This window comes from Heptranchias perlo, chromosome 38, assembly GCF_035084215.1.
Source record: "Heptranchias perlo isolate sHepPer1 chromosome 38, sHepPer1.hap1, whole genome shotgun sequence".
NCBI lineage: Eukaryota > Metazoa > Chordata > Chondrichthyes > Hexanchiformes > Hexanchidae > Heptranchias > Heptranchias perlo.
The window spans coordinates 21,075,959-21,089,149 of record NC_090362.1 but is presented as its reverse complement, the minus strand read 5'-3'; the positions used below and the strand labels follow the sequence as shown (position 1 = coordinate 21,089,149).

At 44.9% G+C, this 13,191-nt stretch overlaps 1 protein-coding gene across 4 annotated transcripts in view; it reads left to right on the top strand.

The window, feature by feature from the left end:
* The window catches only part of cd276 (CD276 molecule), a 300,738-nt gene that overhangs the window by 201,586 nt on the left and 85,961 nt on the right, over nt 1-13,191 (top strand). For all 4 annotated transcript variants that reach the window (XM_067973640.1, XM_067973639.1, XM_067973638.1 and 1 more), the window contains exon 5: nt 287-421. In XM_067973640.1, coding sequence (XP_067829741.1) covers nt 287-421 — 135 coding nt within the window. The remainder of the gene's footprint in view (nt 1-286; nt 422-13,191) is intronic.

The window sequence follows — 13,191 nt, the reverse complement described above, 5'->3', positions numbered from 1 at the left end:
ACATGCTGATAGGGTGAGTTGAAGTGGGATGGGAGGAGGCTCTTTTGGAGCATAAACGCCGGCATAGACCAGTTGGGCTGAATGGCCTGTTTATGCTGTACATTCTATGTAATATTATGTAACTTCTTTTTAAGTTACTGAAACACTTTAACAAGGAATTAAAGATGTGTCATCAGATGCTCTGGTAGCACTACCTCAGCGAGGGAGCTGTCATTAAGTGTTCGACCGCGCGTTTTTCTGCCTTTCCTCAGCTATCGCATTCACTGATTTCTTTCTATCTCCTCAGGGCAGCACCTACAGTTCCCCGCAGTTGCTGTGTGGCTGACGATCGGCCTCTCCGTCTGTCTCCTGGGACTGCTGGCCGCCCTGGGGTTCGTGTGCAGACGGAAGATCCGCCAGAGCTGTGAGGAGAGCGTTGCAGGTAGGTTTCTGTGATTTTGGTACCACCTTCCTGAGAGCTGTGCCACGTGTCCCAGATCGGTCTTCAAATTGGACCAGCGAGGCTGCTCATTCCCTTTGCCTGCCTCGTGTCACAGGCACTGACATTAATCAGCAGAAGAGCACATCAAAGGCCAATGACATTAACCCCCGTAATTATCCGAGTTGCTCCCGTGCTCAATTATCGATAGCCCTGCGGTCAGACGCTGTGGGGAAGTGCTCAAGATTTGATAGTTTTTAAGCCTGTCGGATAATATATTCATCCAAACGTCTCCTTCCTGTGTTCCTCTAATGTGAAGCCAGTCTGTGTACAGAGTACTTGGGGAGATTGAATGCTTATTTGTGCACAAGGTGGGGGTCACCTGAGGGAAAGGCTGTGCAACGTGTCGAGTTGGAACAAAGGGCCATTTTCCACTGCAATTCTTGCTGTCAGTGGCGTTTGCTGAGGTGAGATAAATGTTGTAATTGACTGGCCTTGCAGGTGTTCAGATGTAAGAGACATCAGTCAGGTCTGCTGTGGTGTAATACAGGCTGCAAAGCCAGCATGTGAAACCCACTGAAGGGAAATATCAAATCACGGCAAATAAATTGTAAGCGATGTGGTGACAAAGCCGTGGTGTGTTCAACTTTTTCTGACTAACTCCCCTCTCCTCCAGTTTTCTCCTTTCTTGCCCTGAGATGCTGTTGGCTCTTTACTGGTGTGCAGTAAGGGCACCCCAGCACTTAACCCGATTGGCCCTTCTTCATGAGTTGGGTCTGGCCAATGGATTTGGGCAGCCTCGCTTGTCTATTGGTGATGGGGTTTGATGAGGAGGGGTGGGAGGAGGCTCGTGTGGAGCATGAACCAGTTGGGCTGAATGGCCTCTTTCTGTGCTGTAGACTCCGTGTACCTCTTTGGTGAGGCAGCATCGCAGCCACGCATGATAATGTCCTCACCCAACATTCACACCTGTACCTTCTACAGAAGGGGCCTCTGGGCAGTGGCCAGGAGTAGGGGCCCTTGCTGACTTTTGCTGAGCCCTGGTGCACCAAAGCCAGCCGCAGGGCCAATAGCTCTGTCCTGACTGAAACCAGGTAACAGCACAAACCAGGGATCAATCCTGGGACCTTTTTGTGAATATGTTTTTGAATCTTACCTTAGTAAGATTATGTAAACCCACAGAGTGCAGAAGACAAAAACAGGAAAATCCACAATGAGAAAAGACAATTCAGCCCATCGATGCTCATCCCCCAGTACCTTAACTCTCTCACCGTGTATTGTAATTACACGTGTAACTCACTGGCACCCCAGACGGGCGCCTATCAAAGGCAGGCAGTTTACTTTTGCTTCATACAGTCGAGTAGCTGTGTCAGATATTTAGTTCAACTGGGCTATCCCTCTGATTGCTTCAGAAAGGGTGCAAGGTGGTATCCAAGAAATAGCTGCTTGTACTGTGTGTTCCATTGAAGAATCCAGAATCGATGGGACAATTGGTGCAGGTTCTTTCATTCCTGGACAAAATCCTTTGTAACTCATTGATCATAACTTTTGCAGTGCTGGCCCCCGGGCGGGATGAGTCTGCACACTCTGCAGCCGACACTCGCTGCTGCATGGAGAGCTTTTCTTTATCTTTCATTTTCTACTGGATTAACCAATATCCCATCTTGTGTCGTTTGTACAGAATATTCTGATCACCTGATGTTGAGAATTGTGCCTTTTTTAAATTGATCCATAAAGATGTCACTGGGTTGTCCCAGTGTCGTTGACCGAGAAACCGATTTGCGCGTTCCTCTTTGTTTTAAGGAAAACACACTAGTAAAGCCATTTTAATAAAGTCTGATTTAAACAAAACTAAAAGGAGACTTATAAATCATAATGTTATTGCCCGTGCCGATCAGACACTCTGTTCCCACCAGCTGCGGACGGCCTCGAGCATACTGGTGGGCACCACACTGTCCATCTCCAGGACCTCCCGGACATGGACATGGCCGCAGGAGCGAGGCAGGCAACTACAGCGACCCACTCTGTGGGCCCTGTCCATCCTGGGCCTGTGAATGGCCGTTATAGCCAGGCCCAGGAGCCGTCCCGTTAGAACGCAAACTTTAGTGAAGCTGTTTCCGATTCCTGCTCTAGCTTTTTATTTTTAGGAACAGGAGGAGGCCATTCAGCCCCTCGAGCCTGTTCCACCATTCAGTTAGATCATGGCTGATCTGTATCTTAACTCCATTTACCTGCCTTGGTTCCGTGACCTTTCATGCCCTTGCCCAAAAAAATCTATCAATCTCAGTTTTGAAATTTTCAATTGACCCCCAGACTCAACAGCTTTTTGGGGGAGAGAGTTCCAGATTTCCACTCCCCTTTGTGTGAAGAAGTGCTTCCTGACATCACCCCTGAACGGCCTGGCTCTAATTTTAAGGTTATTCCCCCTTGTTCTGGACTCCCCCCACCAGAGGAAATAGTTTCTATCTACCCTACCAACTCCTTTTAATCATCTCAATGAGATCTTCTCTACTCAAGGGAATACAAGCCTAGTCTATGCAACCTGTCCTCATAATTTAACCCTTTCAGCCCCAATATCATTTTGGTGAAGCCTTTAGATTGACATTGGAGTCATCGTCATTCGTGACAGTGTATTAATGACGATGCCATTGAATGTTGTCTGGAGTCTTTCCTTGTTAAGAAAGAAACAATGTACCTCAATTCTAGACACAAAGCCTCATTCCTTTCAGTTTAGATGCAGTTAGTTCTCGAAGTAAACGCAGCTCTTTATTTATTATTACATCCTGGTTATCATTAAATTCAATGCTTGGCTGCTGACTCCTTTGAAGATCAAGGGCTCGCTGATATTGAAGTTTGCCTTCTCCTTACCTCGTCCTCTTGGGAGATGTAATCACAAAGCAAAGCAAAAACCATTGTTTTCAGCAAATCTCTGTACTTATCACAAGATCAATCACCCTGCAAATGGAAGTCTGGGATTGTCTCGGTGAGGGAGGCACAAATGGAGAAATCCCCAGATTACAATCTTTTGAAGAGTACGAGGCTGCATCTATTTGGATCGAGCTGCACTGCACATTCGCTGATCCCATAGATACACACCAGGGGCCTTTAGTAGACATTTTTCAAATGTTTTTAAATTGCAAAAGGTCCTGAGGTAAATAGTCCTCACGGTGAGAGTGTGGAGATGGGAGATTTAGCGAGCAGGTATCTAAATCTATAGGAAAACTAAAAGACTGCGTTTAATGTCTGCTGTGCAATCAGTTTTTATACACGAGATAAATCTTGATTAATGTAAATGAAATTTTAAAGAACACATTGTAAGCTTGTGCTGGATTGCTGCTTTTCTTCCTCTATCCTATTATTCAAACGAGGTACAGTCGCAATAACAGAACAAAACCGCCCAATTATCATCTTTCCTCAGCGTCGGTAAACAGGACCCAAGTAAAATCGCATTGATTTCCTGTACGAGCACTCATAACGCACCCAATCAGCTGTACGATCTAATTAGCACATCTTAATATTAATCAGGTTCAGTCAGTTTAGGAGGCGGGAAAGGAATTTTCCAGAGTTTTCCCCCCTTATTGGCCCTGGTTTTTTTTAAACTTCTCCCAGGGGATTACATGGCTGCGGGGGATGGGGGGAGAGGGGGGAGGGGGGGAGGGGGGGTTGGTAGTAGGGGGGAAGGAAGAGCCCGGTCACGATGCTCTCGGCATCATGAGTGTGGGGCAGGCTTGATGGATCAGCTGGTCTTTTTCTGCCGGTCATTTTGGTATGTTCGTACATATGTCTGTATCAAAGTTTGTCTGATAATCGCTCCAGTGAAGCACCTTGGGACGTTTTACAACGTTAAAGGCATTGTTTAAATGCAAGTTGTTGTTGTTGGACTGTCTGTGCGTGTGTCTGTGCGTGTGTCTGTGCGTGTGTCTGTGCGTGTGTCTGTGCGTGTGTCTGTGCGTGTGTCTGTGCGTGTGTCTGTGCGTGTGTCTGTGCGTGTGTCTGTGTCTGTGTCCGTGTGTGTGTGTGTTCTTATACTGTAAAATCCATTTTATTGCTCACATTAGAAGTTGTATCTCTAGGTTCACAGGTATAAAAACCCCAAGTTACGATGCATTGTTTCACTGGATTTTTTACAGTGTAATATATATTATAACTATGAAGAACAAGTTTTAATTTATAGATATTTAGAGCAACACTTTTTAGCGGTAAGCAAAATTTCAATGTTGTCCTTGTGCTGGAGAGATTTGGATTGAAATGACCATTTCAGCTCTCTGCTAACTGACTCTAGAATTAATTGAGTTTGGACAGGTTCAAACAGTTCTTCGAGATGAGGATCCCATCACAAAACAGACCACAACTTGATACTAAATTAATAAACTCACGTTAAAGTGCGTCGCTTCGCTACAGAAGCGAGAAGTTATATTACATTTTGATGGGAGTTCACTCGGTTAAGAGCCTGTTTAAGATGCACAAACACTGCATGTTGTAATAATATCACACTGGCAGTTCGTAAGGAGCTTTTTAAGTAGAAAGCACAATTAGTTCAGTAAGAGTTATGCGTTAAGATTGACCAAAGACTTTTCATCGAATTTGAAGCTGTGTTCTGTAAATGGACAGGATGAATTCATGTTTCGTAAGGAGATTGTTGGGTGGTTCAAGGGAAAAAGTACTTGGGTCTGGATTTGGACCTGGGCCTACATTCATCCACACCCGCCTTAAAAACTACATTTTTTTTATGTAGGTATGTCTGCACTTATACAAAAGAAATTTAAGTAATATATTGGCCAGTTGAATCCTACTGCTCCTGCCTTTTGGAATTATAATGTGAATATTTACCCAAATTTCTCCTGTGGTGATTCACATCGGAATCACTCTGAAGACTTGGCTCAAGTGACCATTATTCATCCATGAGCTTAAACCGAGTGTGTTGTCTGACATCAGAGCCGCACCGATCCTGCTGTCGACCAGCGTCCGTGTCTTGGTTGGTAAAGTTGATATTCTGGAAGGATACAATCAAATCAGATCAGCCATGATCTAATTGAATGGCAGAACAGGCTCGTGGGGCTGAATGGCCTCCTCCTGTTCCTATGTTCCTAAATGAACTGAAGAGCCTTCTTCGTCCAAGCCTGCCTTGTCATCTTGTCACATGTTCACTAACAAGCAGAAATCACTGGATAGTGATCAGAAGCAGGAAATCTGACTTATTTTTCTCATCCCCAGTTGGAGACTCCTGTAACACCTCACTGCCAACTTGGCTGAGATTAGGTCACACAGCACAGACTAAGGATGGAACCTGGGACCTTTGATTTAGCAAACATACAACAGCTTGCATTTATAAAGCGTTTTAACACAGTAAAACATTCCAAGGCGCTTCACAGGAGCGTTATCAGACAAAATTTGACACCGAGCCACCAGGAAATATTAGGACAGGTGACCAAAAGATTGTTCAAAAAGGTAGGTTTTAAGTAGTGTCTTAAAGGAGGAGAGAGAGGTGGAGAGGTTTAGGGAGGGAATTCCAGAGCTTAGGGCCCAGGCAGCTGAAGGCACGGCCGCCAATGGTGGAGTGATTAAAATAAGAACATAAGAAATAGGAGTAGGAGTAGGCCATACGGCCCCTCGAGCCTGCTCCACCATTCAAACAGATCATGGCTGATCTTCAAACATCAACTCCACTTTCCCGCCTGATCCCCATATCCCTTGATTCCCTTCGAGTCCAACAATCTATCGATCTCAGCCTTGAACATTCTCAACAACTCAGCATCCACAGCCCTCTGGGGTAGAGAATTCCAAAGATTCACAACCCTCTGAGTGAAGAAATTCCTCCTCATCTCAGTCCTAAATGGCCGCCCCCTTATCCTGTGACTATACCCCCTAGTTCTAGACTCTCCAACCAGGGGAAACAATCTCTCAGCATCTACCCTGTCAAGCCCCCTCAGAATCTTATGTTTCAATGAGATCACTTCTCATTCTTCTAAACTCCAGAGAGTATAGGCCCATTCTACTCAATCTCTCCTCATAGGACAACCCTCTCATCCCAGGAATCAATCTAATGAACTTTTGTTGCACTGCCTCTAAGGCAAGTATATCCTTCCTTAGATAAGGGGACCAAAACTGTACACAGTACTCCAGGTGAGGTCTCTCCAGAGCCCTGCACGGTTGCAGCAAGACTTCCTTACTCTAATACTCCAACCCCCTTGCAATAAAGGCCAACATTACATTTGCCTTCCTAATTGCTTGCTGTACCTGCATGTTAACTTTCTGTGTTTCGTGTACAAGGACACCCAAATCCCTCTGAACATCAACATTTAATAGTTTCTCGCCATTTAAAAAATATTCTGTTTTTCTATTCTTCCTACCAAAGTGAATAACCTCACATTTCCCCACATTATACTCCATCTGCCACCTTCTTGCCCACTCACCTTAACCTGTCTATATCCCTTTGCAGACTCTTTGTGTCCTCCTCACAGTTTACTTTCCCACCTAGCTTTGTACCGTCAGCAAACTTGGATACATTACACTCGGTCCCTTCATCTAAGTCATTAATATAGATTGTAAATAGCTGAGGCCCAAGCACTGATCCTTGCAGCACCCCACTAGTTACAGCCTGCCAACCTGAAAATGACCCGTTTATTCCTACTTTCTGTTTCCTGTCCACTAACCAATATCTATGCTAATGTGTTACCCCCAACCCCAAGAGCCCTTATCTTATGTAACAACCTTTTATGTGGCACCTTATTGACTGCCGGGGATGTGCAGGTGTCCAGGATTGGAGGAGTGCAGATATCAGAGGGTTGTAGGGCTGGAAGATGTTACAGTGCATTTAGCTATTCAGTCAACAGAGGAGCCCTGAAAATTGTCATTTCTGTGCCTGAATCAAAAAACATTAGCAAGTATAGTTGAAAAGTAATAAGTAATATTTCTAAACTGGAAATGTCAGGCTGGCTTTGTACTGTGTAATTCCTGAAACTCTCTTTCATATGTCTTTTATATATATATGTATGTTCAAGGTTGCTTAACTCAAATTATCTAAAAATTGAAATCTTTGAGCACTAAATTCTCACTTTTCTGTGTTATTTACATTGTTTAATTGAAATGATTAAATAGTTAATTTTGACTCATTTATTTTTATATATATATGTATGTGTATGTATATATATATATATGTATGTGTATGTATATATATATATATATATATATATATATATAAAATATGATACTTAGGAAGGAACAAATCTTTTGATGACAATCCCACAGGGCACTCCTGTTTTTTTCAGAAATTGTTGCTTCTCCCATCAAAGTCTTTCCCATTAAAGGTGGAAGTGAAATTGGAACAGTTCACTGATCACCAGAATATATTTGTGAACCCTCGAGCACAAGAAATAATATGAATGATGATGCAGAATAATAATTGCAGACAAGCATAGCCGTGTGTCCTGCCTTGCTTCCCAGGCTACCCACAGCCCAAATCAAAAGCAAAATACAGCGGGTGCTGGAAATCTGAAATAAAAACAGAAACTGCTGGAAATACTCAGCGAGTCAGGCAGCGTCTGTGGAGAGAGAAACAGAGTTAACGTTTCAGTTCGATGATTTTTCATCAGAACTGGAAGAACATAAGAACATAAGAAATTGGAGCAGGAGTAGGCCAATCGGCCCCTCGAGCCTGCTCCGCCATTCAATAAGATCATGGCTGATCTGATCCCAACCACAAATCTAAAGAACACAAGAAGTCGGAGCAGGACCCGGCCACATAGCCCCTGGGCCCTCTCCGCCACCCACAGGGCATTGACCGATCCGAACTCAGCTTCATGTCCAATTTCCTGCCCGCTCCCCATAACCCCTAATTCCCTTTACTTCTAGGAAACTGTCTATTTCTGTTTTAAATTTATCTAATGATGTAGCTTCCACAGCTTCCTAGGGCAGCAAATTCCACAGACCGACCACCCTCTGAGTGAAGAAGTTTCTCCTCATCTCAGTTTTGAAAGAGCAGCCCCTTATTCTAAGATTATGCCCCCTAGTTCTAGTTTCACCCATCTTTGGGAACATCCTTACTGCATCCACCCGATCAAGACCCTTCACAATCTTATATGTTTCAATAAGATCGCCTCTCATTCTTCTGAACTCCAATGAGTAGAGTCCCAATCTACTCAACCTCTCCTCATATGTCCGCCCCCTCATCCCCGGGATTAACCGAGTGAACCTTCTTTGTACTGCCTCGAGAGCAAGTATGTCTTTTCTTAAGTATGGAGACCAAAACTGTATGCAGTATTCCAGGTGCGGTCTCACCAATACCTTATATAACTGCAGCAATACCTCCTTGTTTTTATATTCTATCCCCCTAGCAATAAAAGCCAACATTCCGTTGGCTTTCTTGATCACCTGCTGCACCTGCATACCAACTTTTTGATTTTCTTGCACTAGGACCCCCAGATCCCTTTGTACTGCAGTACTTTCCAGTCTCTCGCCATTAAGAAAATAACTTGCTCTCTGATTTTTTCCTGCCAAAGTGCATAACCTCACATTTTCCAATATTATATTGCATCTGCCAAATCTCCGCCCACTCACCCAGCCTGTCTATATCCCCTTGCAGGTTTTTTATGTCCTCCTCACTCTCTACTTTCCCTCCCATCTTTGTATCATCTGCAAATTTTGATATGTTGCACTCGGTCCCCTCCTCCAAATCGTTAATATAGATTGTAAAGAGTTGGGGACCCAGCACCGACCCCTGTGGAACACCACTGGTTACTGGTTGCCAGTCCGAAAATGAACCATTTATCCCAACTCTCTGCTTCCTGTTTGATAACCAATCCTCCACCCATGCCAGAATATTACCCCCAATCCCGTGATTTTTTATCTTAAGTAATAATCTTTTATGTGGCACCTTGTCGAATGCCTTCTGGAAGTCTAAATACACTACGTCCACTGGTTCCCCTTTATCCACCCTATACGTTATATCCTCGAAGAACTCAAGCAAATTTGTCAGACATGACTTCCCCTTCATAAAGCCATGCTGACTTTGTCCTATTAAATTATGCTTATCTAAATGTTCCGTTACTGTCTCCTTAATAATAGACTCCAAAATTTTACCCACCACAGATGTTAAGCTAACTGGCCTATAATTTCCAGCCTTCTGCCTACTACCCTTTTTAAATAACGGTGATACATTAGCAGTTTTCCAATCTGCCGGGACCTCTCCTGAGTCCAGGGAATTTTGGAAAACTATCACCAAAGCATCCACAATCCCTACTGCCACTTCCCTCAAGACCCTAGGATGGAAGCCATCAGGTCCAGGGGATTTATCCGCCTTGAGTCCCATTATTTTACTGAGTACCATCTCTTGAGTGATTTTAATCGTATTTAGCTCCTCCCCCCCGAGAGTCCCCTGTTTGTCCAGTGTTGGGATATTCTTAGTGTCCTCTACTGTAAAGACTGAAACAAAATATTTGTTCAGCATTTTTGCCATCTCCATGTTTCCCACCATTAATTTCCCGGTCTCATCCTCTAAGGGACCTATGTTTGCCTTAGCCACCCTTTTTCTTTTTATATAACTATGGAAACTCTTGCTATCTGTTTTTATATTTTTTGCTAATTTCTTTTCATAATCTAACTTCCCTTTCTTAATCAATCCTTTAGTTACTTTTTGCTGTCTTTTGAAGAATTCCCAATCTTCTATCCTCCCACTAAGTTTGGCTACCTTATATGTCCTTGTTTTTAGTCGGATACTATCCTTGATTTCTTTACTTAGCCACGGGTGGCTGTCATTTCTTTTACACCCTTTTTTCCTCAGTGGAATATATTTATTTTGAAAGTTGTAAAATAACTCCCTAAATGAACACCACTGCTCATGTACCGTCTTACCCTTTAATCTATTTTCCCAGTCCACTTTAATCAATTCCGCTCTCATACCATCATAGTCTCCTTTATTCAAGCTCAGTACGCTTGTTTGAGAATCAACCTTCTCACCCTCTAATTGGATATGGAATTCAACCATGTTGTGGTCGCTCGTTCCAAGGGGATCCTTAACTAGGACATTATTAATTAATCCTGACTCATTACACAGGACCAGGTCCAAGGTTGCCTGCCCCCTTGTAGGATCAGTTACATACTGCTCAAGAAATCCATCCCTGATGCACTCAATGAACTCGTCCTCAAGGCTGCTCTGCCCAATTTGATTTGTCCAGTTAATATGATAATTAAAATCCCCCATAATTATGGCTGTTCCCTTATTACATGCCCCGACTATCTCCTGATTAATACTTCTTCCAGCAGAGTTGCAACTATTAGGAGGCCTATATACTACGCCCACTAATGTTTTTTTTCCCTTATTATTCCTTATCTCCACCCAAACTGTTTCATTATCTTGATGCTTTGTCCCAATATCATTTCTCTGTATTACAGTGATTCCTTCCTTTATTAACATAGCCACCCCACCTCCCCTTCCTTCCTGCCTGTCCTTCCTGATTGTTAAATACCCTGGCATATTTAATTCCCAGTCGTTGTCACCCTGCAGCCATGTTTCTGTAATGGCCACAAGATCATACCCATACGTAGTTATTTGTGCCGTTAACTCGTCCATTTTATTACGAATGCTACGTGCATTCAGATAAAGAACTTTCAAATCTGTTTTGTGACGCTTAGTTCCTGCTTTTTCCTTTTTTAACACTTTACCTATTACTCCATACCTTCTGTCCCTTCCTGTTACACTTTCCTCTCTCTCCCTGCTCAGTTTTTAAGCAAGTACAGAGCCTGGGAAAGGGGTGTTGGGGGGAGGGTGGTGAGTCCGTGATAGGGGGGAGGACAGGAGTGATTAAATGACAAAAGGGATGATGGTGCAAGGCACGGAGGGTGGTAATGGGACAAGATGGGGCTGGAGGAGCTGTAAATGGCAACAGTAGAACCATTACCAGCACCTGCTGCCCAAAAAAATGGGAGCAGTGGTTATGAACTGAAGTTATTACAAAGAGTGCGCTGGCCTCTGGATGTAAATGAGGCCCCCGGCCAGTAAAATGGGCTGAGGCCTCATACAGAGACTCCCAGGGCGGGAAGACCATTAAAGTGTGTGTGTGTTCCCCCTCCCCCCCCACCCAGCCGACCCCTGCTTCCCATTCGGGAGTTGAAATGCACCCTTGGGTGTCCATTCCCCAATGTTAAGATCCCTCACCTTGAAAAAACAATGTTTTTTTTGAAGCAGCTTTAGAGAGAGGAGATTTAACGGGTCGAGAATGAGTAATGAGATGTTAAAGTGTTCAATTTAGTTGGGTAATTAACAGTTCAGTATTTGCAGAGGTGAGAATGGGGTCATTAATCTGATGCTTAAGCATCCGTAATTAATTGCACCAATCTATACTTAAATCAAAATTAGCTTTATTAAGCAAATAGCAGCACGAGTGGAAAGATATTGTGACTTTTTGGAAAAAAAAACATAAATTTAAATGGATTAAACACAGTTAGTTCAACAGTGAATTGGAGCGGTGGGCACTGACGGTGGGCACTGACGGACACTGACAGTGGGCACTGACTGGCACTGACGGCGGGCACTGACTGGCACGGATGGCGGGCACTGACTGGCACTGACGGTGGGCACTGACGGGCACTGATGGTGGGCACTGACTGGCACTGATGGCGGGCACTGACTGGCACTGACGGTGGGCACTGATGGACACTGACGGTGGGCACTGACTGGCACTGATGGGCACTGACGGACACTGACGGTGGGCACTGATGGACACTGACGGTGGGCACTGACAGTGGGCACTGATGGACACTGACGGTGGGCACTGACGGGCACTGACTGGCACTGACAGTGGGGACTGATGGACACTGACGGTGGGCACTGACGGTGGGCACTGATGGACACTGACGGTGGGCACTGACAGTGGGCACTGATGGACACTGACGGTGGGCACTGGCGGGCACGGACGGGCACTGACAGTGGGGACTGATGGACACTGACGGCGGGCACTGACGGGCACTGACAGTGGGCACTGATGGGCACTGACAGTGGGCACTGACTGGCACTGATGGTGGGCACTGATGGTGGGCAGCGACGGTGCTCTGTACGATTCTGTTGCTGAATAATTACAAAGTAGAATTGCTGCTGAACTGTTCTGCCTCAGCAGCAGTCTCGGAACATGCTAAAATATTTAACCGTATTTATTTAACACATAGGGAATCAGTTGTGGCACTCCAGTGCAGTATTGAGGGAACACCTCCGACAGTGCAGCACTCCTTCACTACTGCACTGAGAGTGCCAGCCTGGGTCATGAGCTCAAGTCTCTGTAATGGGCCTCAAACCCTCGACCTTCTGACTCGAAGTGAGAGTGCTACCCACTGCCCTAAGACTGACATGGTGTGAGGGGAGGATGGATAAGTTAAGATGGGCCAATCGGCCATCCAGGTCTTGTGGTGTTGTGAGCACATGAAAGAGGAGAGAGAGGCTAACATTTCAGGTGGTTCGATTTGTAATCATTGCATTCCTCCCTTGGAGAACGTTGTGAAGTGGTGGAGGGACTGACAGGCTGAATAACAGTCTGACAGGCCGGGACATGGCCGTTCCTTCCATGGTCGTAACCATCTTTATACCGACCGATTGTGGGGTTAGTCCTATACAACGGGAGAGATTTACAGACTCCCACAGCCCACACAATGAGGAGGGGGGGGGATGCGAGCATCCCAGAATTCAGAGCTGGAGCTCCGGCCTCCACTCGCCGGGACAGTGTGGGGTGGGGATTGAACCCCTGTATCTTCTGACTCAGAGGTTGGAATATTACCACTGAGCCAAA